Source organism: Chlamydomonas reinhardtii, chromosome 16 (genome assembly GCF_000002595.2).
Source record: "Chlamydomonas reinhardtii strain CC-503 cw92 mt+ chromosome 16, whole genome shotgun sequence".
Taxonomy (NCBI): Eukaryota; Viridiplantae; Chlorophyta; class Chlorophyceae; order Chlamydomonadales; family Chlamydomonadaceae; genus Chlamydomonas; species Chlamydomonas reinhardtii.
The window spans coordinates 2,071,555-2,097,716 of NC_057019.1; the positions used below are offsets into that span (position 1 = coordinate 2,071,555).

The following is a 26,162-nucleotide window of genomic DNA, read 5'->3' on the forward strand; positions in this document are numbered from 1 at the left end:
TACCTAGTCGATGCGACGACATCACAGTAGGCTGAGTCACGGAGCATCAGCCCTTGCCTCGCAATCCCAGGTTGAGAGATGCACGCACGGGGACCTCTTGCATCTCACCCACTGCACCCGAGACCTGAGTTACTCGTATCATATAGACATAGCATCAAAGCAGCCACAACTTGGACAACTCTGGAGACAAAACGGGGCGGCCCGTGGAAAGGGAGCCTTGCGTGGTTGGGGAGTCGACACGCTTTCGTGTCACTGTGGACGAGCTGCGCAAGCTTTGCGATTTGCAACTGTAGCTAGCAAGCACATATCAATGTCAGACCATTGGCGAACCCTCGGCGTGGCGCCTGGGGCGACGCAAGACGAAATCAAAGGCGCTTTCAGGAAATTAGCACTACAGCACCATCCCGATAGGTAAATATGTATCACATAAGTTGATTGTCCTACATAAGCATGCTCTGGGCACAACAGGGACGAAAGTTGAATGCTGTCGCAAATGCAGGCACGCGGGCGCAACACAGGCCCAGCAAGATCAAGCAGCTTCACGATTCAAGGTCAGTTTGCTTTCTGGAGGGAAATGGGTCCTAGTGGGTGGGCGTTAGTAGTAAAACCCGGGTTCCCGGTGAGGGCGCTCGGCTTGCAGCGGCACCGGCACGGCCGGCCCCAGTCACGAAGGTTTGTGGCCGGGCCGTGCTTCAGGTCGGGGGCGGTCACATACTGTGGGATGATCAAGCTGTGGTGTGCGCGGTTGCGGTTTTGACACAACCTGCGCGCTGGCCGCGGAGGATGATGAATGAGGTTCTGCCGGTGATGTGGAGGGTAGCATGCCCGACCTCCCAGGCTGCAGCAGACGTGGAACCGGACCGGGGTGCTCAGCGCGAGGAACAAGCCCGATAGTAGTGAGCAGATGAATGGGCCACCGCGCTCCCGATGGCGTGCACGGACTGCACGGACAATTACCACACGTCCCTGTATCCACAGGCCATCACAGAAGCCTATGACGTGCTTACTGACGGTAAGTGCGCTGCTGCAAGCCGCCACCGTTGGATGTGCGCCCGCCGGCGCCTAAGATGCGGGATGCATTTGGGAGCGTGTGCACCACACTCTAGGCCGGTGCCCCTCGCAATGTCCATGGCCCACACAGTTGACAACGAACGTCTGCGTATGTGTGCGGGCGCACACCTGTGAATGTGCGCGTGTGCGCTGTGTGTCCGCAGACCGGAAGCGCTCGCAGTATGAGGCATCCCGATCAGGTGGCTATGGGCGAGGCGGCGGCGGCGGCAGCAGCAGCAGCTCTGGCTACGGGCGAGGCGGCGGCTATGGCCAGACTTACGGCAGTAGCGCGGGAGTCAACACGGACTGGGCCAAGAGCCGATACACACACGGGGGGGACTACGGCCGCGTGCGGATAAGTGAGTGGGTCGAGGCAGTGGCGGCGGGCAGCTGAAGAGGTGGGCCGCGGGAAAAGTGGAGGGGGAGTAGGGGAGGCGGTCAGGTGGAGCTATAAGATGGGGAATGCATTGGTACGGGCACGGCGCGCGCTGGTGTGATTCACGTCATCCTCCATGGCGTGGCTAGTCATGCCTGGACCCAGCCCCTGCCCCGATGTCCCCCTACTCCCTGTCCCCCTGTTGGGTGTGGTCATTAGAACCGTTGACCTGTACCGGTATACCCCCAACACCTTCCTCCCTTCCCCTCCTGCAGCCTGGTTTCAAGAGCTGCAGCGCGCGGTAGGCTCCCGCAAGCTGGAGGCGGGCTTCGGACTGGCGGCGGTGGGGCTGTTGCTGTTTGGCGGCGCGGCGGTAGACGCGGTGTGGAGCGCGCGGAACAAGGGGGTGAGCGGCGCTGTGGCGGGCAGCGGCCAGCGGGTAGGGGTGCGGAAGGGGGGGCCCAGAAGGAATAGGTCAGGAGGCGACACGGGGAGCTGGCGGCCTGGAGCTTGCACGTTGGGCTGCATGGTAACGTGTTGATTGGTGCCGCAATTTCCATCTCCCCCTCCACCTCCGTGGTGTGACCCTGCAGAAAAGCTTCAGTGACTTCCAATCGATGCGGTCTGGGTCAACAGCGGCGGCCGGCGGGCAGGGCGGGGGCGAGGCGGCGGCGGCGACCGCTGGCGCCGAGCCCCTTGGCCGACCCAAGCCCTACACTCCCGCGGTGGGTTGCACCTCCAGGTGCGCATGCCGGTGTGTTCGGTGTTGTCCTGGTTTTAGTCGCATTCGGAAAACGTCGAGCTTGTGGCCGTGCGGCTCCGCGGCACAACTCACGGTTGGTTGGTGCTACCACAGCCTGCCGTCGTGTGCCCATGTAACGTTGAGGTCCTCTCACCGCCTGCATTCGCTCCCTACAACCTGCGGCTTGCTGTGCCGGCTGCCGCGCACAGGCATAGCCGCTCCATGGCGCAGCAGCGCGGCGCCGGCGGCGGGTCCTCATTGTTCCCCACCGCCCAGGAGCGACACCTGGCGGAGCTGCCGCTGGCGGAGCTGATAGCAGCTGAGGAGGAGGCGTGCGCCGCAGAGCAGGAGGAGCGAGACAGGGAGGAACGGGAGCGGGAGGAGCCGCGGCGGGGGCGCCGCGGCGGTGACGCGGGCGGTGGTGTGGGGGCGGCAGGAGGGGCGGGCGCGCGGACACAGGGTGTGTATGTGGACCGGGCGGTCATCATTCCGCCGCCTAGTCCGCCCGGCCAGATGGCCGGGCACAGGCCTGCGCCGGCGGCTGCGACCGGCGCCTGAAATGCGGTGGCGGTGGTGGCGCAGTGGGTGCATAGCAGTGGGTGCTGGGACTGTCCCCTCTGTAACATCCGCATTCATAGCAGTGATATGTAAGGGGCACGGGTGTTATATTATTGGCGTGCGCTGCAGTGGGCAGAAGACAGCAACTCTGCAAGGCTCGGGCGTAGGCAGGCTGGGCCGATGGAAGTGTTTCGTGCGGCGACATGCTGGTGAATGCTCTGCCGTGCGCCATGGTGGTTATTCCAGGAGGTATACAGTAATAGATACTGTTTGAACTGTCATCAGACATAACCTGACATATGTAGCCTTCATGGCGCCTTGACACGCAGAAGAGGATGGGTGTGCTGAAGCGGGAGGATGATGGCGAGCCGGACTCTGACTCCTCGGAGGGAGCATCGCTTCTCCACCGAACACCAGGACCTTTAGCAGTCGAACCTGGGCCCTCAAGCCAGACGGGGGCTCCAAGCTGGGCAGGCGGGTTCATGCAGAAGACGGTTCGTCGCGCAACAGAGGCATTGGGCGCAGTAAAACATGGCTCGATAGTAAATAGCAAGGTTGCCACAGTTGTTTTAGCATCATGCGCGCTCCTCGCGGGTATCTACTTGCTCGCGAGCGCTGCTCAGAGCGCGACCGAGAGGTGAGCCCTTGAAACAACACGATGTATGCATTTCAGCGTTCGCGCAGCGAAAGTCCTGCTTTGTCCACGCAACCTTTCGGCTCCAAACCACCGCACTTCCCTCCCCACACCTCCACACTGCGTGACCATACCCCCACCCTGCGCCCTGCCTCCGCGCTCGCTCCCGCGCAGCGAGGGTGACATTCGCGTGGCGCTGCTCGCTGACGCGCACCTGATCGGGCCGCAGTACGTGTGCTGCACTGAAAGCAATGACGTGGATAACGAGTCCATAATGAAGACCGTGGAGCGGCTGAAAGCAGCGCAGCGGCAGGTGCGGGCGCGGTGTGTTTGTGGTGTGCTCGATTGGGGAGCGATCAGAGGATTGTCGGGGGCTGATGAGGGACGCCGGGGCTAGATTCGTGCCCGCCGACCTGCAGGACCAAGTCCCAGGTCTTATTCGTGCACACGTCGAGAGCGTCTGGCGGTTGAGTAGCAGGTGCAGGCAGGGGTGGCGAGCGAGACCCCCCCCCCCGCGCCGCGCCACGCGCCCAGTTCCTTGGTCCCATGACTCCCCCCCATCACAGATCGAGGCTCTGTCTCCGCCCCCCGCGGCGGTTGTGTTCCTGGGAGACGTGATCCACAATGGCTATCACTCCCACGACTTCGAGTGGTGCGTGCCGTGGTGCCTGGGCTCGGGGCGGCGGGAGCGAGGGGCGATCGCGCCACCTGCCGGCACTCGCGTGCTGTTGCTGCTCCTAACCTAGGGTACCGTTCGTGTGTATGTGTAACAATACAAACCCATGAAGCTGCGGAGCAGGCTTGGAAGCACACGGACGTGTGAGCACGTGTACGGTAGTCCTGGACCAAGGCACGTCACTGCACGGCTTGCCCTCCCATGGCAACGATCACTGGTGTTGCTGTTCTGATGTTCCTGATGTGCTTCACGTGTGCCTCCTGCCACTGGCTAGGTACCTCGCCAACCGCAACGCATACACTGTGGGCGGCGAGATATTCAGCAACTTCAGTGTGCCGGTGGGTGGGGCGGCGGACGGGGGCCCGGTTGGGGTGGCTGCTGTGGGTGGGATGGCGGGCCGCTGCGGGATTTGGGGAATGCAGGGTTAGAGGAGGCTAGGCCGAGGGGCTAGGCGGAGGAACCTGGGGTGGGCGGACAGTGCCCCACCGCATTGCATCTTGCAACAGTTCCATGGCCGCCAGTGCCCCCCATGAGTCAACGAGCAGCTTTGTCTCCTCGCGTTCTTGCCGCAGGTGCGCTACCTGTGGGGCAACCACGATTATCACGTGAGTGGTGCGGCGGTGGGACCTGACGCCAGGGCAGGTGAACTCATTGCAGTGATGTGAATGAGGATTTGGCAGCTTACCTGGGGTTTAGCGGGGGCACAGTGCAGCCACACGGCACGTCGCCATCCCGCATACCCGGATGCGCTGACGTCTGCACAGGGACACACCCAACGAAATCCCCAAGTTACTCCGTCATCATGCGTGCGTGTGAACACGTGCGTGTTGCCCCCCCGACCTCAGACCACCTGCGGCAGCGCAGCGGACTCGTACGACCGCACAGGGCTGAGCCACCGCCTGTTCAGGCACTTCCTGGGGCCGGCAGCGCTGCCGTACAGCGCCATACAACTGGGGCGGTACAAACTCATCTTCCTGAATGGTGTGTGGCTGGTGGCGACGGCGATGGCGGGCCGCGGCAGCATGTGCCTCGGTATTGTATTGGCGTGAGGATGGCGACGGCTTGGGGACCTGGTCCGAAATGGTGCTTCAGAACCTGCCGTAAGCACATACGGCACCCGAACCCGCACACACCAACACAAGCCGCACCTTCCCACCGGCGCAGCAATGCTGGGCCCCTCCTGGGACCCCACCCACCCGCGCTGCGACACCAAGTATGCAAGCCTGGGCGCCGAGCAGCTGCTGTGGCTGGAGCGACAGCTGTCGGGAGGGGGAGGCGGCGGAGGCAGCGGCGGAGGCAGCGGAGGCCAGACGGCGGCGTTCGTGTTCATGCACCACCCGCTGCCAGGTGGGGTCCAGGGTGTAATGTGAATGCCGCATTGCCATTGGGCGTGCGGGTGTGAGCAAGAGAGGCTAGGCAGCCCTGTTTGCACGTTGGTGAGTTACTCGAACTGACGGCGCCTGCCCCTCGCAAAACTCGCAAAACACGCATTATCTACCCGCATGCCCCACGTGCCCCGACCCCTCGACTCCCCAAACACACAGTCGCGCTGCGCAATGAGGCTCCGGAGCTGAAGCACCCAGACGTGCTGAGTGTGCTGCTGGCGCACTCAGACGCCGTAATGGCCGTGTTCTCTGGCCACTACCACAGGCGCGTTTGATTGTGTGCGTACGTGTGTGTATATGTGTATGTGTCTGTGTGTGTGTGTGCGCGCGCGCGCGAGCGTGTGTATGCACGTGTTTCTTTGGAGAACCAGCTAACTTCAGCAATGCCGAGTATAGCGGTCGGGCGCGAAGCGACAGCCCCTACACCTGTCACCCGCTCTTTACCCGCCTAACCGGCTCTTCATCCTGCATGCCCACCGCACACACCGCCTGTGCAGGGGCCTAGACTGGCGCAACGCCTACCCCTTCCCCGTTCTGACGCTACCGGCGTGCCGCTACGACTCAGACAACTGGTTCCTCATGAACCTGCCCAGGGAGGGCCCACTGAGGTGGGGGGGCTGCGCGAGGCAGGCAGACTGCCAGAGACAGCCAGAGGCAGCCCGACAGCCAGATAGGCAACGCCAACACGTCTCCGGCGGGACTGCTTCTTTAAATTGACTGGCTTGGGGAGCAAGTCCCGGACGTGTGTGTGTGTGTGTGTGTGTGTGTCTATGTGTGTGTGTGTGTGTGTGTGTGTGTGTGTGTTAAAGAGCTCACCTACAGGCAGTAGATGAAGTATGGGCATGTGCATGTGTGTGTGTGTGTGCCGTATGCCGCGCGGCTGCAGGTCCTGGCGGTTGCTGGACTGGGAGAAGAACAAGGGCGGCGCGCGCTGCTCCGACACCTGGGTCTACCCGGCAGCAGGTTTAGGGCAAGGACCGGCCGTGGCGGCAGTTGGCGAGGTTGCAGGGGGCGAGTTTGCAGGAGGGGCAGGCGGAGTAGGAGGTGCAAATGCAGGGCCTGCAGGCTTTGCAGCCTCTGCACCCCACCCCATGGACCCCCAGCCGCAAGAGACGGGTGAGTTGACGCGCTGCCGTATTAATCTGCCTGCGTGCTCCTGCCTTACAGTAGCAACGGTGGCGACATGACCACCCCTCACCGCCACCGCCACTCCTGGGTCTCGGTGCTTGGCGCTTGCAGGCAGCTGCGGCACCCCCCGGCTGGAGGAGGTGGGCACCTACGAACTGGAGGCCGTGCAGGTGCGCGCGAGAGTGTGTGCGCGTGTGTGTATGTCTGCAAAGAAGATGCTCTTGGTGGCTGTGTGTGTGAGAGAGAGAAGGGGGGAAGAGAGAGAGACAGAGAGGTCCTGTATGGTTGCGATATTACAAAGAAGGGACAGTCCGACCAAGCAAGGGTGCCCAGCACCCAGGTCAAGAGGGACCATCTCCGGCCCGAAGGGAAACCACCCTCCCCCCAGTTGGCTACCGACCTTCCACAACCGTGCAACAGGTCTTCGCGTAAAGCGTGTCTCGGCAGCTGCACAGCGAGTCGAAGTCCTGTATGACTCTCCACCTTGGACCTCCTTGGCCCCCTCCCCCCCCCCCGTTGTCCAGCATAGGCCACGCTCTCCTCCTCGCTCTATTGCATTGGGTTTGGTTTAGTTTGGGCTGGTATCTACAACCCCCGCCCCCCCCCCCAACAGGCCGTGGACGACGTGCCGGGACCCACCGGCCACCAATTCAACCCAGAGCCGCCCTGCTGCCTCACATTCCAGCGAGCCTTCCTGGAGCGGTGCCTGCAGGTGCGTGTGTTGAACCGTGTATGCGGCACATCGGACAGAGCCAATTCATCACCCGCGCGGCTTCAAGCCTTGACTCCCACCGCACCACCACCGCTTGCTCCTCCACCGCCCCTTCCGCCTCACCCTTCCCTGACCCAGCCCTTCAATGACTCCTCTCCCTCCGTTTCTCCGCCTTGCCCCTCCGCTGCAGGAGGGCCCCACTGCCGCCTGCTGCGGCATCCTGGGCGAGCACCTGCGACCCAGCTCCGCCGCGTACGGCGCCAGCTGCATGTGCTGGCCGCCCTTCTGGAGCCAGGTGCGTGGGGGCGGGCGGGCGGGCAGGCGGGCGGGCGGGCGTAGGGGGTAGCTCATTCGTGTTTGGACGGCGTAGTTATCACTGACATGCGCTCAGCAAGCGGAATCTGGGGGTAGGCGGGCGGACACGCAGGACGTCCGGTTCCTCATTTTCTACTGTTCCCAGTTTCCAAACTAGTTTACAACACACACGCATGCCCCTTTCCCCTTGTGCTTTTCCACAGCACACACACATACACACACTGTCTTTGCACAATGTTTTTCTTGCGCTCTTTAACACACACACACCCACACACACATGTACATATCCACATATACACAGGCCCAGGACGCCTTCCGGGAGGCGGGCCACAACGCCAGCGCGGTGCTGGAGCGGTGCGCGCGCGAGCACGGCAAGGCGCTGCAGTGGCCGGGCCGGGTGGGCGGCTCCTGCCTACTGCCCGGCAGCAGGGAGCTGCCGCCGGTGGCGTGAGCGTGCGGGCGGTGGTGGTGGTGGTGGTAGTGGTGGTGGTGGTGGTGGTGGTGGTGGTGGTGGTGGTGGTGGTGGTGGTGGTGGTGGTGGTGGTGGTGGTGGTGGTGGTGGTGGTGCCGGGCGTGGGTAGCTGTAGCGCGTGATGGCTGCGTCCCTGGTGCAGCGCTTGGGTTTAGGGAGTGCAAGGAAGAAAGGCAGTGTATGCAACGCGGTAATGGGGAGAGGTTGCTTTCACGTGCCCATGCAAACCAGGAAACGCAAGAAGACTCACAGGCGGGAAGCTGCTTAGGCCGCGGTCTGCGTGCCCTCCGCGGGTAAAGTCTTGGGGGAGGGGGAGGAAAAGGCCGGGGTTAGTTGCAGTGTTCAGTTGCACAGTGTTGCCCATTTGTATTGCTCAAATGCATGCGGTAAGATGAATGTTGCGTGGGGAGGAAAGGGTGGGTGGCAGGACGACGCGTGCAGCCGCGGTGGGCAGGACGAACGGCTGCGATGAGGTATGGGCGTTTTGGGGGGCGCGTCAGTCCACGTCGGCGCGCTACAACACGCGTATTGTATTGTAACTGTAGCGCTGGCGCAAGCACTGTTGTTTCCCCTAGGTTGAGAGACTTTCCCTCACCGAGCCTCGCGGGACAGCGCCAGCAACTGGAGCAATGTCGTCAGCAATCCAGAGCGTGACTGCTGCAGCTACTGTAAGAGTTCCGCCCCATCGCAGCAGCGCTATGCGCGGCGGCTTGCAGCCGCCGTGGGCCGCAGCGGTCCAAGGCGCGCGGCGGGTCACTGCCGGCTTCGAGCTGACTTGCCAACGCGCCGCCAACGCGCGAAACGCTCGCGTGGCCAAGGTGGCGGCGAGGGCGCTGCAGCCGGAGCAGCAGCCGGGAGGCCGTGCCGCCGAGGGCGCGGCTGCAGCCGCCGGCAGCCAGCAACCTGACCAGCAGGCAGTGCGGCGGGTCACTGTCGCCAACAGCACAGACCTGGCGGCGCGGGGCTCGCCGGGCTCACAGGCCGGAGGCGAGCCCACGGGCGGGGCCCGCACCCAGGGAAAGGAGCAGGCCGACACGGAGGTGACCGAGCACGAGCACGAGCACGGGCACGGTGCTCAGGACGACCGCACGTCGCTGAAAGGGCATGTCGCAGCCGCCGCGTTGGGAGCTGCGGCCGGCACCGCGGCGGCGGCCGCCGCCGTGTCGCCGGCGACGCCGGCAGCGGCGGCACCCGTCGGTGGCGTTACGGGCCGTGCCATTATGGCGGCAGGTGGGGGGTAGGCGTGTGTGGCCAGGGAGTGACTGAGTCCCTTGGTGGCCTGGGCTGCTGTGCGCAACGCGGGGGCTATGCGCAGCATGGCAAGTGTGTGTATACGGTAACTGAGCTTGAGCAAACACAGTGTGTCGAGGCACATGCTACCATGTGCGGTGATGTGCTGCTCCTGCCGCTGGCTGCACGTGTGCACACGCAGGAGCACTGGGCGGGGCTGTGGTGGGAGACCTGCTGCTGGGCGGCGCGAAGGCGGAGGTGGGGACGTGGGGTGCAGGCGGCGGCATGCGCTGGGGCATGCAGCGGTGTAGGCTGCCGTCGTTGGGGTCCCCGTGCCGTGGTGGTGTACGGTAAATGCACGTGTTGGGCCATGTGCTGAGCAATGCCATGGCTGTGTGCTATGTGTGCGCGTGCTGTGTACAGGACGTGGAGACGGACAAAGACGTGGAGCGGGAGATGGAGGCCGCTGCCGACAAGGTACGCGAGGCGCGTGAGGGCGCGTATGGGCGGGGGTTGGTCAGCTGCGTTCTTGGTGGCTTCGTTCCCAGTGCTGCTACCGCGGTGCGGAGAACGTGGAAGCGCGGAGAGAAGCGACATAGCCGTTGCAGTTGCGTCGCAGGAAACAATACTTTCGCAAAACTCTGACGCCCGGCGCGGTCGATCCTCCGTGGCTGCAGGTGGTGTACAGGCTGCGCGAGGCCAGGGCCAGCGGCACACTGCGCTCCAGGCGGAAGCATGACGCCGGCAGTGAGGCAGCGGGTGCCAGTGGCGGCGGCGACAGCGGCAGCAGCGGCGCCAGCTCGGGCGACGGCCACGGCCACGGCGCGGAGACGGGGCAGCGCGACGTGTAGCGGGTGCAAGAAAGCGGTGCTGGGGGTGTGACACAGATGAGCATTGGCGCTCGAGTTGCTGCATGCTGAGGACGTTGGCTGTCGTGGGCTGCGACGCTACATATTGCTTTGCTGGGGTTGGCTGGAGGTATCTTATGTGTCGGAGGTTCCGTGCGGTGACGTAGGTGAATGCTGAGGAGCGGGGACCGGCGGGAGGGGCGGGGCGAGTGAAACTCCAGAGCATTTTACAATAGCAATTGTGTGCGGTTGTTGGTCAGGATTGCCCGCAGTACTGTCGCACCCATGCACCCTCTCCTTGTACAACAACAGCAGCACGCAGCGTTGCACAACTGTAAACACGACTGCTTCACTGTGATGGCCACTGAAGCCGTCAACCAGGCATACCCCGCACGTTCCCGGAAGAACATCCTCCTGCACATGACGTTCCGCGCGGCCACGGCCCGCCGCTGGTCCCAAGGTTCAAACCCGCGCACCCACACCTGCCCATGATACCAGGACGCAGTGGCCCCCAGTGGTGCTTATTCGTCCAAGACACTGCGTGTATGTGTCAGTGTGCTGTGCCGTCACCGCAAATTCGGTAGCAGGTGCGCAGCCCGCTGCCTCCCAGGCGCATTACGCCGCCAGCGCCCACGTCATCCCGCGAAAGCTCTGCAATCACTCTGGAAATTACGCGTGCTCCATTGCTAATCAGCGCCCGCTTTAAGCCAGCGATGCATGTACCAAGCCTTCACAGCCATAGCCTCACACCTCCTGCTTCCCTGCTCCAACCGAGCCCCATCAAGCTCCAACCAGCCCTAGCCCGCGCCCCACCAGTCCTAGCCGCCGCCTCGCTCGCCCCCCCCCCCCTTACGCCAGATTGAACAGGCTGTGCGGCGTGGCCACCACCATGGCCGCCTGCTCCACGTCGCGCATGTACTTCTGGTGCACGAACGCCACGTCCACCACCTCCTCCTCTTTGGAGCGCAGCACGTAGTCCATGCTGGTGGGCAGGCCGCCGTAGCCAATGGACTCGGTGGTGGAGGTCCGGATCTTGGCGAAGTTCCAAGTGACGCTGAAGCGGCCGCAGCTGGCCACCACCCAGCGCTCCGACTGGCCGCCCTCCGTGATCCAGGTGAACTTGCCCTTGCTGAACTTGGCGCCCTGTGGCGGCAGGCAGGGAGCAGCAGGGTGCGAGAAAGAGGGAAGGCTGGGTCAGGCAGGAATAAGAACAGGTGTGCAGCAACGTACGGAGTCGGCGGCTGCGTAAGGAGGTGCTGGAATGCGCTTGCATCACGCCCTCGGCTGTGTCCCCCTGTCGCATTCGCGGTTTCGCCCTCCCACGCCCTGTATGTGCAGTACCTCCCTCCCCAGCCCGTTGCTGCCCATCTCCCCCATGCTCCCGGTCTACCCCGGCCGGCCGCTCACCTTCGTGCGGAGGCCGTCCTCGGGCTTGAGCCGCAGCAGCCGCGGCACCGCGCCGCGGCCGCCCATGCGGCTCTCGAAGCCGTTGGAGTTGCGGCCCTTGTCGTCCACGTAGGTGGTCTTGACCAGCATCAGGTAGTGGTCGGTGGTGGCCAGCACCCACTTGCCGTCGTACGTGACGTCCACGGCGGTGATGGGCGCGCCCAGGCCGGGAATGGAGGTCTTGGCCTGCGGAGGATGAGACCGGAGGGGGAGGGGGCAGGGAGGTAAGGCGAAGGCACTGCATGGGGTGGCGCACTTGGACGCGGGTACCGGTACATTGTGTGGGGCGCTGATGACTGGGAACACAGTATGGAAGCTTGCAATTGTTTTCGTGGCTGGGCGCGTTCCCGTACTTTGTCTGGGTGTCCGGGTTGATTTGGAGTCGGAACGCACCACTCCCAGCCATACTCTCTCGCATACGGTACGTGCCTGCGTGAGCGTCTTGCTGTTGTAGAGGCGGATGCGGCCGTCCTTGGCGCCCACCGCCACGAAGCCGTCGCCGCTGGTGGCCATGCACGTGAAGTTGGTGCCGCGGCTGTAGTCTTTGCCGCCCACGTAGTCCAGCGCAGTGGGCATCTCCTGCACCACACCGCGCCGGTCGCGGATGTCCCACCTGCAGGCGCGCAAGAGCAGGGGGAAGGGGATCTGGATGTCAGCAAGGGCGGTATGGGGCCATGCAAAGTGTTGAAGCGAACCTACCAGACCCACTTCACTCGCGCTTACTGCGCGGGCACACCCTCCACTACCAGAACCCATTCTTCTACACGCCGCCTCCATCCACACCTCTCCCCATCTGACAAGTGATTGGACTTAGTCGTGTGGGCTCGGGCATACAATCCCCTTGCCAACCTCTCCTCCCCAACCCGCAACTCAAACCTTCCCCCAAGCCTCCAAACCCTCCCAGTCCACCCAGCCCTGAGCGCCCACCTGCACAGGCGGTTCTGGTCCAGTCCCAGGAACTGCGAGTGCTCCTCCATCTGCGCGGCCTTGTAGTCCGACGCGATCTCCACAATGGGGATGTCCACGGTGTCCTTCTGGAAAGCAAAGGTGCTCACGATCTTGCCCGCCTCAATGTCGGCGTGGTGGAGCACATGCCGGTTGTCGGGCGTCAGCAGGTTCATGCGCCGCTCGCCGTGCGTCAGGAGCACCTGCAGCCAGGGGCGGGCGGGGTTAGTGGCGGGGACAGGGGGGTTGGGAGGGAGAGGAAGGGCAGGAAAGGGCTCAGGACTAAGCTAAGAACACGTGGCGTGGCAAGGAGATACCGACAGAGAGCCGGGTCAAGACAGCACCAAAGCAATCACGGCCCAACAACATCATCTGCACGCACCCCTGGCCCTGCACGCACCTTGGAGGGCGTGAAGCCCGCCCCGAGCGCGTCGGCCTCTGCCGCCGCCGCCGTGCCGCGGGTCTTGCGCGTGCTGAGCGAGGGCGTGGCGGCGCCGCCGGCCAGAGGCGTGAGGCTGAAGCTGACGCCCTTGTCCTCCACGCCGCCGCCCTCCAGGTTGCGAAGCACGTCAAAGCGGCGGCCCCGCATGAGGAAATTGTTCTCGCCTGTAGGTAGGACAGGGGCGCAAGGATGGCAGGATAGACGTAAGTATATGGTAACTGGCCTCAGCAGAGCCAACAGCATCCACCACATCATCATCGTCGTTCTCCCCCACCCAGGCCCAACCACGCAATCGTTCCGGGCTTACGAAGAACCCCCAACCAACCCATGAGAACTCTTGTCAGAGCCACCACATCGCCGTCGTGCATCCGTACCCCGCATCCGAAGGCCTTTATGAGGGGCCCAACCACACCTGCTCCACCTGCCACATGCATCCGCCTAAGGCACCCCCCACGCACGCACCTGCGCCCATGATGATGCCGTTGATGGCGTCCTCATCCTTCTCCGTGTCTTTGGCGCGACGCTCCGTCATCGTCTCCGGCGTGGCCGCCTCCGCGCCCGCCTCGTCGCCCGCGTCGTCCGTCTCCATGGGCTCAAACATGCGATCCGTGTTCTTGCTGAACAGTGTGCCGGCGTTGTCCTCAAACAGCTTGGCGCGGCTGTCGTCGTCGTTCTCCACTCCGTACTGGTTGTAGAACAGCGCGTCGTTGAGCTGCTCGCCGAAGGCGCGGCAGGCCGTGTCGTGCGGGAAGCGCAGCGCGTAGATGGTGCCGTTGGCGTGAAAGGTGATGCGGCGCTGCTTCACGTCAAGAACGTAGTTGAGCTCCGCATCTACGTGCACGTCGACGTCGCCCTGCTCAATCTCCAGGAAGAAATCCTTCTTGCCGCTGGCGTTCGAGTCTTCCAGCGCGTCATAGAAACGTGGCTTGGCGTTTGCGCTCGCCAGCTCCCAGTTGCCCTCGCCGCTGGGTGTGACGATGTACTTGTAGAGCTTGGTGGCGCCTCCCTCCTGCGAACGAAGACCAGCGGGCGTCAGCACGGGAAAGGCTGGGTGAAGGCCCCACAGGCAATCGTTTATGCCCTACTGGCAAACGGCAAGCAGTCTCAAGCAAGTTGCAACTACGCCAGCCCAGAACTCACCTTGCTAGGGCCAGGCGTCGGCGCAAGCTTATCGACGTCCGCCTGGTTCACGGCGTCCAGCACCTCCTCAGTGCTCTGGTTCGCGCCCATCCTCTATATTCGAGATAATGAACGGATTTAGATAGTAACGTGCGACAAGTGAGGAGACAAGTGAGGGACAACCAGGACTGAAGCCGAGATGCTGCCGGTTTGGCGAATTCGCGGGCTGGCCAACCTGTGTCTCAATGTTGCGCAGTTGCTTGTTATACTGTGAGCGCTCTGTTTGTGGCAAGATGAGTAGGGCCTCTTTAGGCCTGGGCCCAGTTCAAAACCGACAGCCGGAGCTGGAAGCAGTCAGGCCCAAACAATGCGCAAATTGGATTACAGATGCTTAATAAAACAGCAAGTGTTGAGTGAGGCCCAGGTACAAGACTCAGCATGGGGAGACCGCCTGCAATCGGACAATGCCCGCTTTCTCTCCCGCTTTCTGCTGCACAACAAGCGCAGAAAACCCCGATGGAATCATAAATTACAAGGCCACGGTGCTCCGAGGCACTACTTACTGCGCCCACGCACTCGCCCCACGCCCGAACCCTACCCCTGCTACTGCCGCTGCATAATACATGACCTCGCAGGCATACGCCTGAGCCGCCGCAGCCCCAGGGATTTTGAGTTCACACCTGACCCGAGGGCCGGCCGGCCGTTGAAAGGTTGGGCGCCGCCCGGGCCCGCACCCGGAGCCCCGGCGGCCCGGAGGCAGTAGCCCATAGCCATATGCTCGGCAACGCGGGGGGCCAGCAGCAGGCGAGCCGCACCGGGCGCTCGCTGCGCGGCCTGGGTGTGGCCGCGAGCTGCCTGCCGCTGGTGCTGTTCGCGGCGCTGCTCGCGGCTGCCTATTACACCGGCCGCGACAACGTCTTGCCGCCAGTGGCGGATGCAGCAGACAGCAGCAGCGCGGCGGGAGCGGCGGGCGCAAGGCAGCGCGGGCTCTGGGTGCCCACGCGCCAGCGCAACCACCCAGGGGGAGTTGTCCAGCAGCGGCCGCCGCAGCAGTCGCAGCAGCGCGTGACCCTGGTTGACTCGACGCCGCGGGCGGACCCCGCGGCAGCACTGAAAACACACGCCGCCACGCCGCACGCCCATAACAGCGGCGGCAGCAGACGGCCTCGGACCGGGCCCAACCCTGGCACCGCGGCTGCAGGAGCGGCTGCAGATGCTGGTGCCCAGACGTCCGCAGCGTCCGGCGGCTTGCTACAGCCACATCGCCCTAGCATCGGGCCCATCACCAGCACTAACAGCGGTGGTGCTGCTGGGGGCCGGGCGGCGACCGCCTCAGTCTTGCCGCTGGCGGCTCCGCGGCTGCCAGCCCCTCCGGCACGCCCCCAGCCACCCATGCCCGCAGGTCCGTTGGCAGCATCTCTCAGCCTGCGGTACGTGGTCCCACAGGCCCACAACGCCGCAGCGCACCAGCAGCAACACCAGCTGGGCGCAACCACACCAGCAGCAGCTGCAACAGCAGCAGGCGGTCGAGCCCCAGCAACGCCGCCGCCAGCGCAGCCAAAGGCAGCAGCTCAACAGCAACAGAACCCCTCCCTCCGCAAGGGCCCGGTGCCTAGCGGCGGCCTGCCGCCTGTGGTGCGGCCGCAGTCGCTGTCCCAGCTGCGCAACCCGCCGCCGCCTCAGGCCCCAGTGCCGCCAGAGCAGCCGTCGGTGTCGGCGGTCTGCGCTGCGCTGCTTGGGGAGGTGGCCGCAGCTGGCAGCGGTGTGGGAGGTGACGGGGCGTCGGGGGGGACGGCTGCTGCAGGCGAGACAGCGGCGACGGCTGCGGCAGAGTTCGCATACCACATGGTTGTGTTGGCGTCACCCCGGGTAGGATGAGTGTGAACTAACAACCTTGCAGTACAGGAGTTGCGGTAACACACCCGTCCTGCTTCCCGACGCCATTGAATGTCTGGTCTTGTCCGCATGCTGCTGCCACCGCCGCCACACACGCGCGCGTGCGGTATGTACGGTCCGCAGGTGCACCAGGGACGCTACCTGTCCAGCACACTGCTGTCAGTGGCGGCTGCAAACGCCCGGCCCACCACCCTCACCGTCCTGTGGGCGGACTATGCACCCAATCGCTCGGACGAGCCACAGCCACAGCCGCAGCCACAGCCACAGCCACAGCCACAGCAGCCCGGTAGCGGCACCATGAGCCGCGCAACCACCCAGCCAGTCAAACCAGCAACAGCAACAGCAACAGGGCCTGAGGTCTCAGCAGGCACTCATGGCGGCGGCGACGGCCATGCTTCCGGCGGCAGCCAGGCCGATGAGCTCGAGTCCGACACATCTGCGGAGGAAGACGTGGATGTGGAGCTGCTGCAGCAAATCCTCATGCCGGTCCCGGGCACAGCAGCAAAGCCTGTGGCGACACAGCCCGCCCCGGCGGCGAATGCCACAACCAGCGGGGGCAACGGTGGGGCGGGCACCAGCGGCAGGAGGCTCCAGGCAGCCGCCGGCAAGGCCACTGCAGGCCCCAGCAGCGCAACCTCTTCTGCCTCGGTCTCTTCGGACTTCAACTCCGTCTTCAGCCTGCTGTCAAATCTGGAGCTCTATATCCGGCCCCGGCCCCGCACCCGTACACGCCCCGGCGAGGCGAGGCACTCGCCGCTTTGCCGTGATGCCCGCCGGCCGCCGCCGCCCTTCCCGCACCTGCGCCTGCGCTACCTGCCCACCGGCGTGCGAACGGGCGACGTGCTAGCATCCTACTACCAGTCCTTTCTGGCGCCCGACCAGGTGTGTGGTACGGACAAGGCAAGCAACACCAGGGGTCAAGCTCATGTGTGCTTGTGTGCGTGTGGCGCACAGGCTTGCGAACAGCTAACTGGCGCGAGCCCACGTCGGAATGTGGGTAGCAATGCTGGCTCTGCGTGAGCGGCGGGCGACTGCAGGCCTGCTGCCGTATCGTATTACTGAAGCCTACGCACCTCCCTGCCCGCCCGCCTGGCGGCAGATTGCTGACGAGCTGGGGGAGCCGGAGCTGAGCGACCTGCCACTGCTGGTGCTGGAGGTGCGTGCGTGCGCGTGGCAGCAGGGGGCAGCAGGCCGTTTGCATGTTGACTGGTGTCGGCCTTCTTTGCCTTGTTTGCTGTAGCTTGAGCAATGCCACCAACAGCAGTTAGCCGCCCCGAGGCAGCCGCGCCCCCGACCCCCACACCACCCCACCCCCACACACGCACGTACACACATACTCATGAACGCTCAGGGCGATGTGCTGCTGGCGCCCAACTTCGGCGACCGCATGGACTGCGTGCTGGCCATGATGCAGGTGCGTGTGTGGGTGACTGGGTGCGCGGGGTTGCAGGGTGCCGCCGCCGACCTGTCACCGCGCCCAACACAACTTGCATCCAGATGGGTGGTGCAGCCATTGCACACACGCCCACCTCCTATTCTGGAACCCGTCCTTCCGCAGGGCCTTCCTCGCGGCGGCCGCAACCATAGCTCCACCAACCCGCCCGATGACGAGTCCAGCGGTGATACCAGCCCCTGCGGCTCCGCCAGCCCCGCGAACCATCTGGTGCGGCTGCGGCGCTACCGCGGCCCCGACTTCGCCTCCAGCATGTACGACCCCGGTATGGTCCCGGCGACCGTGGCAGAGGTCATGCGCCTGTACGAGCGCCAGCAGCAGCACCGGGAGCAGGAGGGGAAGCAGGTGGGGAAGCAGGAGGAGAGGAGGGCGACGGAGGAGCAGGCGGGGGAGGGCGGCAGCGCGCGACTGACGCTGGTGCCCAACCTGTGGTCCTGGGGCTCACAGGTGAGTGTGGTTGCGTGGGGTTGCGTGGGTGGGGACGTGCCCCTGGACATTGAGCACATTGTCTGTGGTACCAGCGGCAGTGCAACGAGAATACCATTACGAGCAGCACCTCCACACAGCATTATGAGTCAACACATCCACACGATAACCACTGGTACCGGCATCATTCTTCACGTGCTGCAGGGCCTGCTGTACTCGGCGGGTGTGCGGCGCAGTGTGATGGCGCACTACCGCGAGCTCATGGCGGGCTGTGCGCCGCAGGACGGACTGCAGGACATTGAGCTGGTGGGTAGTGGGTGGCGCCGCACCCACCCATGTGCGGGCAGCCGGAAGCGCGGCGGTGGGGTGCTGGTCAGGGGCCGGTAGGCTGGATGGCACGGGTGAGTGCATGGAGAGCCTATATGGGGGGGGGGGGGGTATGCGTGTGCTACCGTACCCCCAGAACGGTCCCAGATTCTCGCTACTGCCCCAGGACGGTCTCCGGTTCTCGCCCCCGGCTCTGCCCCCGGCCCCGCCTGCGCAGGTCCGGCACCTGGAGGCGCGGGGCTGTGCCGGCATCCCGCCACTGCCGCCCGTGCGCTCCAAGCCCTCCGCCTCCGGCGCCGCCTGTGAGCCGCGTCGGGTTCACGGCGACCGACTGGAGGAGACTCTGCGCCTAGGCCTGCGCCTGTGGCCCCGGCACGCCGTGACACACAACACCTCACTGACCTCAGCAGCGAGCACGGCGGCAGCGGGAGCAGCAGGAGGTGCAGCTGCTGCTGCTGCTGGCGGCGCCGCCGCCGCTGACCCCACCAGCAGCAGCCCTAGCAGCACGGGCAGCGGCGGGAGCGGCGCAGCTGCTGGTGCAGCCTTAGGTGGTGGTGCAGGAGACGGAGCTGCGGTTGGGGATGCGCATGGGTATGGGAGTGGGGGTGGGGAGCGGTGTTACCTGTTCACGGTGCGGCCGGCAATGGTGCAGCACGTGGGAGCCGCCAGCGCGCTGTTCGGCGCCGTGTCGCAGCGGTTCCACGTGGCCATGACCTTTCCAGAGCGCGTGGCCATCCCGGGGCTTGACCGCGAGGACACGTGGTGAGCGGCTGAGCGCGATGTGGGTCGGCCCTAGCTATGTATGGCGCCTTGTGGGTCGGGCTGCGATTGTGGGTGGGGGTTGCGCAGGCGCTGCGGAACGTCAGGCTCGGGCTCGGCTGAAGGACCAGAGACGCTAGGGAGCTGGTGTGTGGAGGGGAGAGACGCTATCAGGGAGACCACGTAACTAGTACCGTAACTTGACCTGCGAAATCAGGACCTGGGTCTCCTGCAGCCACGGCGGGCGCGTGTATGGTACTGTGGCGTAGGCCACCCCTGGCGTAGGCCGTGGGGCGGTGCGGAGGGAGTGGTGACGCACCTGGCGCGCTTTGGACACGGCTAGCGCTTGTTAACTTGTATGCTAAGTTATCATTTCGATGACAAGAGCTACGGCAGGCATGGGTCGCTGTAACTGTAAGGCAGCGTCGCACGGGCGTTTGCTGGCTAAGGAGCGTGCTAGCGCAAGGCGCCGACGTGCAGGGTCCAAGGAAGTCCAGGAAGTCAGACTAGAAGTTGACTGGTCCCAAGTCACTGCGGCAGGAAAAGCCTGCACCGTAAGTCACAGTCGCAAGTATGAAGGACAGTTAGCTGCTGCTTTGTTGCTTTCATGCATTGAATTGGTATGCGAGACATGCTGCCAGCACATGTGCTGCTTCCTGTGCCAAACGGGGCGGGCTGCGGGTTCAGGAACTTTAGATCGATAATGTTTGCACATGCATGCATCAAACCTAATTGCATGCAGGGTATCCCCGGCTTCATGGCGACCTTCCGTGCGATTGCACCTGCCGAGCGCGGCTACATAAACGTCAGGTGCAGCGTTCCTCAAGTAACACACACAACACCCTCATACTTACACCCTCAGCACAACCACTACAATGGCTCAAGCGAAGGAAGTGCGCAAAGGCAAGCTCGAGTGGCACATGTCGCCAGCATGCTCGTTGGCCCTGAACCCATCTTTGCCCCTGCAGAGTGCCCGACTTGTGGCTACGGGTGGCTGGATAAATACGGAAAGAACGGTGCGTTGCAAGGGGCTTCTGTTGGGGCAGCTCCCTGCCGGGCTTCACTACGTCGCTGCTCAGTAAGGCTCTTAAGGCCTGCGTATCTGGAGAGGACTGGGGCCCTAGGATGGCCTAGGGTGGCAAACAAGGCTTCACTCCAGCAGGAGGCGTGAATGAGGCCGTGTTGCTGCTGGGGTCGCGAAACTCACAGTCATGAATGGATTCATTGCTCTTTACTGCAGAGTGCCCCAAGTGCCTGAACCCTCTCGTCGGTGGTGGCGCTGTTCCAAAGCGCGCGGTGAGTCTAGGAATTCAGAATGTTGGTACCGGAGCGGGCTGCCCTCTGCGCCTTGGAGTGATATAGGCATGTGTGCTAGTGCTGCACTTTTGGTGTCCTCGTTGGCGCTGCCGTGTTGGTAGAAGTATACAAACTGACATGTAACCGCTCCTGCCTATTGACATGTAACTGCTCCTGCCTGTTGCCCCCAGCCCGGCGAGGCTTCCACCTTCAAGTCCCGGGCATCGGACGCCGGCGAATCCGTGTCGGGAGACTGCTCCAAGGGTACGTACGAGGGCGCACGCAGACTCGTCTGCTTGGTCCTTGGGCTGTGCTGCCTGCTCCTACGGGTCTGCATCCTGACACTCACTCTGCTCCCACCCGCTCGTTTAGGCGGCGCGCACACGTGGAAGTTCGGCAAGTGCTCGTGAGTACCGAACTTCTTGGGGTTGGGACTAGGACCAGAGCTTACTGCCGGCTCCCTTGCTCACGGCTGCATTGCCCCGCGCTGCTGTGGCTCGTTTCAATCGTGCAGGAAGTGCGGCGTCGGTGAGGGCTACGGCAAGGTCGAGAAGCAGTCGCCTGGCAGTGGCAAGCACGGCCTGTGCTCGGACGGCCTGAAGCACGCGTTCAAGTTCAGCAAGTGCACCAAGTGCGGCAAGGCCGAGTTCTAAACGACACTCCATGTGGCCATTTGAGTGTGCCAGCCATGCAGGATACCGAGGCACCCCAAATGCTTTAGCCACAGCGCACACGCGCTGCTCGCCCGTGCATGATAGGCCTGGATTTTGATTCCATCGTCTTGCAGACTGAACATGTCTGCGATTGTTTGAGTGATCTGGGTTTTGCCGCTGAGCATGGCTGGATGTCATCCGAATGCCCATGCAGCGTGCAGCCACCAGCTTCACGATGTGGTACATAGGCGCAAGTATGTGTCTTCAACGGCGGGGATGTACAAAGGCGCGGATCTGAAATAGGCTGATCTGCGTTCACATACGGTTGTATTTCCCACTCACGATGCATAGCCGTCGCGTGTCTGATATGAGTTTCAGTGTGTACATGTATGTGTTACCTAAGCGTGCGGGGCTGCAAGGCTATCGCGGGGGCATCTTGCGCCAACGCCTGGCCTGCTGGCCAAACAGGCGGAGCAACTCTGATGTAAACCCATGGGCGTCCATTGCTCACCACTCCTCAAGCCCGGAAACGGGGACTGCGGTTATAGACGAGGTATACTGCATACTTACATGTTTGCTGTCACCGCGGGCTCCAAGGGAGAATCGACAGACAAGTGTGCCCCGGCCACGGAAAAGGGGCTGAGCCCTCCACAGTCTGAGGCCGAACAACCTCATCGCCCGGACATAGCCGGGGTCGGTTTCCACAGGCACATAGCCAGACCAGGTGCCTAGCAATCGCAATGCCATAGCAGAGCCAACCGCAGCCAGACGCAGCACAGTTGTCTACAGCCGCACGACTTGTCATGCCGCTACGCATGCCCTTCCAGCCCCACCGCGGACCGCTACCTAGACAGACCGCAGCGGCTCGAGGCCTGTCTAAATATGTGCCTGGCTGAATGTACAGCTGCACTGCCACGTCAGGCATCCACAACTCAGCCGGTCCGACACTCCGACGTTCTCGTGCCGCGCACCGCCCAGGTCCCGCGCACCGCCCAGGTCCCGCTCTTCTGACCTTACAACAGGCCCTCCCATAGCCGACCACGAACGCCCCTGGCGCGTCCCCCCCCCTGCTGGGGTTGCCACGCCCGCATACATTTCTCATGCCCGTGCGGGCGGCTGGTAGGCACGAATGCCCGCGTTGCGATTGGCGGACCCGATGCGCACCGGCTCGCCCCACTCCGGCCGGCACAGGCTCTGGTAGCCCGCCTCCCGCTCCTGCTGCACGCGCGCCGGCCCCTGCCCGCCCTCGCGCGGCACCCACACCAGCTTCCACACCAGCGAGTAGCGCGGCCCGGCCGCCACGCGCGAGGGCGCCGAGATGCGGTGCGGCATGTCCTGCTCCATGAGCACCACCCTGGGGCCGCGCGGGGAGTGCCGGAGGCGTCGGGCGATTGGCGGCGGTTTGGGAGGCGGTGAGGGAGGTGGTCAGGGAAGGCTGGGAAGCCAGTGTCAAGGGCACGGTGGGAGGAGTGCGGTGCAGTGCGGGTGTGCGCAACTGGGTCGAAAGGTGGCACACGGCAGCGCGGTACCCACTGGGTCGGTGCAGGTGGACAAGGCAGCCGGTGCTCAGGCATGACCACGCGCATGCGAGCGCACCGCTCCCAACCCACCTGCCGGGCGCCGGCCGCACAAACAGCCCCAGCTGCGTCTCCGGGTCCAGGAACAACGTCTCGGCTGCATTGGCGAGGGAAACATCCGCACACACAGACACGCAATGTTGCCACAACACTCAAGGTTAATACAAGTGCGCCCCGCAGCAGGCAGGCAGGCAGGCAGGCAGGCAGGCAGGCAGGCAGGCAGGCAGGCAGGCAGGCAGGCAGGCAGGCAGGCAGGCAGGCAGGCAGGCAGGCAGGCAGGCAGGCAGGCAGGGCCAGTGCGTAGGCAAGGGAGACGCCCGCAACGGCATGCACATGCCGCAATGGCGTTTGACCGTTTGTGCCTGCCACCACTCCGCCGCCGACGCCGCCCGCTCACCGTGGTTGTCCTCAGGCCAGGTGTCGTTGAGGTAGATGAGCACCGTCACGAACAGGGGCCGGGACAGCTCCCTGCGCCACGTCACGTGGGGGTGGGGCGTGGAGTGGTGAGGCGGTGCGGACGAAAGCGAGGTGGCGACGAGTGGCGAGTACGTAAACGCAGCTAGCTGCCCTAACACGCGACCAGACCTGCCCGAGCCCAACGCCGCGCATCTCCCCTGCACAACCGCACGCGCCGCGGCACACCCTGTACGCCACGCACCCACGTCCCGCGCACGCGCACGCCGCACCTGTTGTGGTAGTACCCGAAGTTGTGCACCCATGGCGAGTAGGGCGGCACAGTGGTGGGGTCGGCGTCCACGTGCCAGGCACAAGGGTCGCCGTGCATGACTGCGTTGCCCACAAACGAGCTGAGCGCGGTGTCCGTGTCGTCATCGCCACCGGGAGCGTCCGAGATCTACGAGAGCGGCAGTGGGGACATGGTGGCGTAATGCGGTGGGCGGTCGGGCGGCCCAAGTAACAGGTGTGGTGTGTGACACTCAGGATGCTGGATGCTGGATGCTCTGGATGCCCTCGAGTGCGCGCGCCGCCCCGGCTCCCTTCTCAGCACCGTGGCATGCCCCGCCGCGTAGCACCGGCGCCCCCTGCCGGCAGCCCCCGCCGCTGCCACCTTCACTCCCACCGCCGCCACCACACAATCCTCCAAGCCTGCACAGAGCCGCACACGCGCACACACACACACACGTGTGGCTAATGGGCTCCCTGTCCACGCACCTGGTGGGCGGGCATGTGGCACATGGTGTACTCGGGATACAGGGCCGCCAGGCGGCTCTGCAGCGCTACCACCGGCGGCGGCGGGTCGTCACGCAGGGCCGCCAGCACCTCCGGCCGCAGGCCCCACGTGGCGTTGTCGCCTGCGCGCGGGTGTCGCGACGTGTGGCATGTGAAAAAGCCTCCTCCTCTTGCTCGTCTTCCGTGTTTCCTGCCTGCCTGCCTATATTAGAAGCTGCATTCTCGCCCCCCGAGCTCCAGAGACAAACGTTCACGTTTGAGACCTTTCCCCCCGCGCTCACCGACTCGGTCCACGCACGCCATCTCCCACTTGTCGTCCGGCGGCGGCCCCGAGTGGCTGTGCCCCGGCGCCGTGAGCCACGCCAGCAGCTCCGCCCGCTCCGCCTCCGTCAGCAGCCCGTCCAGCACAGCCGCGTGCGCCGCGTCGCGCCGGTAGTCGCCTGCAGCGGCAGCGGGGCGAGTGGGTGGGAGGTTACGAGGGATTACGTCGTGGGGTTGCGTCGTGGGGTTGCGTCGTGGGGTTGCGTCGTGGGGCTACGTCGTGGGGTTTCGTCATAGCGAAGTGGAGTTGGTGAAGGATATGGGAGGGGCCTGTAAAGCGCGGCGCCCGTTGCCTCTCAGGCCTCTCGAGCATGTGTGCAGGCTGCACAACCCAGACACGTGCACAACCGCAACCTGATGCTTACACAAGCACCCCTGAAGCTGCCCCCCCTCCCGAACAGGCACCGCTGCCCGTGTCCTGTGCCCTTCCGAGTCACGTGTCTCCCGTGCGCACCGTGTATGGACGGCACCTCGCCCGCATCCAGCGCCGCCGTCAGCACCACGCGCACGTCCTGAAGCACCTCGGCATCCGCGGGGTCCACTTCCTGCCCCCGAGCGGCAGCCGTGCCATTGCTGCTGCTGCCGGTACTACTGCTGCTGCTGCTACTGCTATTGCTGCCACGCAGCTTGACCGGCTGTAGCAGCTCGTAGTAGCGGGCGTGTGCGTCACGCAGCGCCGCCACCACCTGTCGCAGCGGCATGGACTCGTGCCTGCGCGCGCAGCATAGTGAATTCGAGGGGAAAGTCGGACAGATGGGTGGAGCGTGAACCGGAAGCCCGAAACGCCCATGAGACTCCCTCCACACGCCAGCCCAGTCGCCCCGTGGCACCGTAGTCTTTAGAGCTAGCCCACCTAGCTAAGGACACCCACCCCATACAATAAACGTCCCTGCAGCTTGCAGTGCAGCCCAGCGCAGTGCCCGCCCCTGCCCGGCCCAGTGCACTGTGGCCTCATGTTCGGGTTTGTTTCCCGTAACCCCTGCCCGGCCCCCTCACGACACTGCTGCCGCTCACGCACTTTGCCGTGGCCGCCGCCACCAGCGCCGGCACCACACCCCACTCCGTCAGCAAGTCGTTCAACTCCGCGCCCAGCTCCTGAGCCCCCGGGCCGCGCAGCAACACAACACGGCCCGCTGCCACCGCGGCCGCGCTCGGCGGCGGCGCATGCCCCTCGCTGCCTCCGCCGCTGCTGATGGTGCCGCTGCTGCTGCTGCTTTCACCGGCCGCCGCCGCCGCCACCATCGCCTCCCTTAGCGTCATGCCCAACATCCCCGCCGTCACATCCACGAGCGCCAGCAAGCCCTCCTCGCCCGATTCCCCTCCGTCGCCACCAGGCACTGCCGCAGGTGCTGCTGCCGCCACGGGTGCTACAGCCGGCAGCTGCTGCCGGATGATTTCCATCTCCTCTGGGTGGAACCCGATGAACAACAAAGCCTCGGCGTCAGCCGCTGCAGCAGCAGGAACGGCAGAAGCCGAGGCAGCGGCAGAAGAAGAGGAGGAGGAGGAGGAGGCGGAGGGAGCACTGGGAGCTGTGGAGGTGGCTCGCGGTGCGCCCGGCTTGCGCGCCTGCCGTGCCCTGCCGCCGCCCTGCCGCCGCTGCAGCGGCTGCTGCTGGGCGCTGGAGCCGGTGCCGGAGGTGGATGCCTCTGCGCATACCAGACTGCTGAGTCCGCGACCGAAATTGACGCCATTGCTAGCAATTGGGGCCAGGCCGACAGGGGTTGGGCGACAAACTGCCGGCGGTGTAGCCTGAACGCCAGGCCGCACCGCCGACGCAAGGACGGTGCCGCCGCTCAAGAAGCTGCAACTCCGTGCATTGGCCCCAGTGAGCTGACCCGCCATCTGGGCCATCACGACCTGGCCGAAAGCGGCAGGCTTTGCAGCGAAGGCCGACCGCGCGGCACCGGTGGCGGCAATTGCAGCCGCCCGGAACACAGAATTCCCTAGTCCAGCAATTGCGACTATGTATAAATGTATGATGTAGTAGTCAAGACAACCGGGCCAGAATGTAAGCCCCGTGTGCCGATTTCCAGGGTGCAATCGGTCCTCCCAAACAACTGTTTCAGCGTTACATAGGTTATTTGTATTACACGAATCCCTGAATTGTACAAAACTCAATACCGAGTGTTGCAACATGCAATCAAACTGACAAAATTGCATTGCATAAACCCAAGGTCCAACCAATCCG

At 64.4% G+C, this 26,162-nt stretch overlaps 7 protein-coding genes across 8 annotated transcripts; 5 read left to right on the forward strand and 2 right to left on the reverse strand.

Annotated features, from left to right (window-relative positions):
• The first annotated feature begins 21 nt into the window (after positions 1-21).
• Positions 22-2,803, forward strand: CHLRE_16g657400v5 (uncharacterized protein). Its single transcript, XM_043070918.1, has 7 exons — positions 22-411; positions 500-551; positions 979-1,012; positions 1,215-1,409; positions 1,702-1,832; positions 2,020-2,168; positions 2,378-2,803. The coding sequence occupies exons 1-7, from the start codon at positions 311-313 to the stop codon at positions 2,724-2,726; spliced, it is 1,011 nt and encodes a 336-aa protein (XP_042915560.1). The 5' UTR covers positions 22-310; the 3' UTR covers positions 2,727-2,803.
• A 178-nt stretch (positions 2,804-2,981) lies between these two features.
• Positions 2,982-8,599, forward strand: CHLRE_16g657450v5 (uncharacterized protein). The gene is made up of 14 exons (XM_043070919.1): positions 2,982-3,363; positions 3,535-3,673; positions 3,927-4,012; positions 4,311-4,374; positions 4,609-4,641; positions 4,882-5,017; positions 5,201-5,383; positions 5,581-5,686; positions 5,919-6,029; positions 6,308-6,537; positions 6,661-6,719; positions 7,163-7,261; positions 7,452-7,556; positions 7,878-8,599. The coding sequence occupies exons 1-14, from the start codon at positions 3,062-3,064 to the stop codon at positions 8,025-8,027; spliced, it is 1,803 nt and encodes a 600-aa protein (XP_042915561.1). The 5' UTR covers positions 2,982-3,061; the 3' UTR covers positions 8,028-8,599.
• A 52-nt stretch (positions 8,600-8,651) lies between these two features.
• Positions 8,652-10,273, forward strand: CHLRE_16g657500v5 (uncharacterized protein). Its single transcript, XM_043070920.1, has 4 exons — positions 8,652-9,278; positions 9,481-9,536; positions 9,702-9,755; positions 9,956-10,273. Exons 1-4 carry the CDS (start codon positions 8,747-8,749, stop codon positions 10,127-10,129), a joined length of 816 nt encoding a protein of 271 aa, XP_042915562.1. The 5' UTR covers positions 8,652-8,746; the 3' UTR covers positions 10,130-10,273.
• A 68-nt stretch (positions 10,274-10,341) lies between these two features.
• On the reverse strand, positions 10,342-14,463 carry CHLRE_16g657550v5 (uncharacterized protein). Its single transcript, XM_043070921.1, has 7 exons — positions 14,100-14,463; positions 13,422-13,968; positions 12,918-13,123; positions 12,500-12,720; positions 12,002-12,185; positions 11,534-11,758; positions 10,342-11,269 (listed from the first exon to the last, which is right to left on the reverse strand). The coding sequence occupies exons 1-7, from the start codon at positions 14,187-14,189 to the stop codon at positions 10,976-10,978; spliced, it is 1,767 nt and encodes a 588-aa protein (XP_042915563.1). The 5' UTR covers positions 14,190-14,463; the 3' UTR covers positions 10,342-10,975.
• A 138-nt stretch (positions 14,464-14,601) lies between these two features.
• CHLRE_16g657600v5 (uncharacterized protein) lies at positions 14,602-19,643 on the forward strand. Of its 2 annotated transcripts, XM_043070922.1 has the most exons (8): positions 14,602-15,947; positions 16,098-16,856; positions 16,929-16,967; positions 17,074-17,130; positions 17,326-17,388; positions 17,533-17,874; positions 18,058-18,159; positions 18,398-19,643. In XM_043070922.1, the coding sequence occupies exons 1-8, from the start codon at positions 14,853-14,855 to the stop codon at positions 18,944-18,946; spliced, it is 3,006 nt and encodes a 1,001-aa protein (XP_042915565.1). In that variant the 5' UTR covers positions 14,602-14,852; the 3' UTR covers positions 18,947-19,643. The 2 variants fall into 2 exon arrangements, with proteins under 2 accessions (XP_042915565.1, XP_042915564.1); XM_043070923.1 differs by lacking the exon at positions 16,929-16,967.
• A 58-nt stretch (positions 19,644-19,701) lies between these two features.
• On the forward strand, positions 19,702-21,388 carry CHLRE_16g657650v5 (uncharacterized protein). Its single transcript, XM_043070924.1, has 6 exons — positions 19,702-19,842; positions 19,908-19,955; positions 20,180-20,235; positions 20,427-20,499; positions 20,608-20,641; positions 20,750-21,388. The coding sequence occupies exons 1-6, from the start codon at positions 19,815-19,817 to the stop codon at positions 20,886-20,888; spliced, it is 378 nt and encodes a 125-aa protein (XP_042915566.1). The 5' UTR covers positions 19,702-19,814; the 3' UTR covers positions 20,889-21,388.
• Positions 21,389-21,442: 54 nt separating this feature from the next.
• Positions 21,443-26,081, reverse strand: CHLRE_16g657700v5 (uncharacterized protein). Its single transcript, XM_043070925.1, has 8 exons — positions 24,993-26,081; positions 24,429-24,685; positions 23,935-24,093; positions 23,636-23,775; positions 23,152-23,318; positions 22,863-22,933; positions 22,499-22,562; positions 21,443-22,242 (listed from the first exon to the last, which is right to left on the reverse strand). Exons 1-8 carry the CDS (start codon positions 25,814-25,816, stop codon positions 21,987-21,989), a joined length of 1,938 nt encoding a protein of 645 aa, XP_042915567.1. The 5' UTR covers positions 25,817-26,081; the 3' UTR covers positions 21,443-21,986.
• Positions 26,082-26,162: the final 81 nt, after the last annotated feature.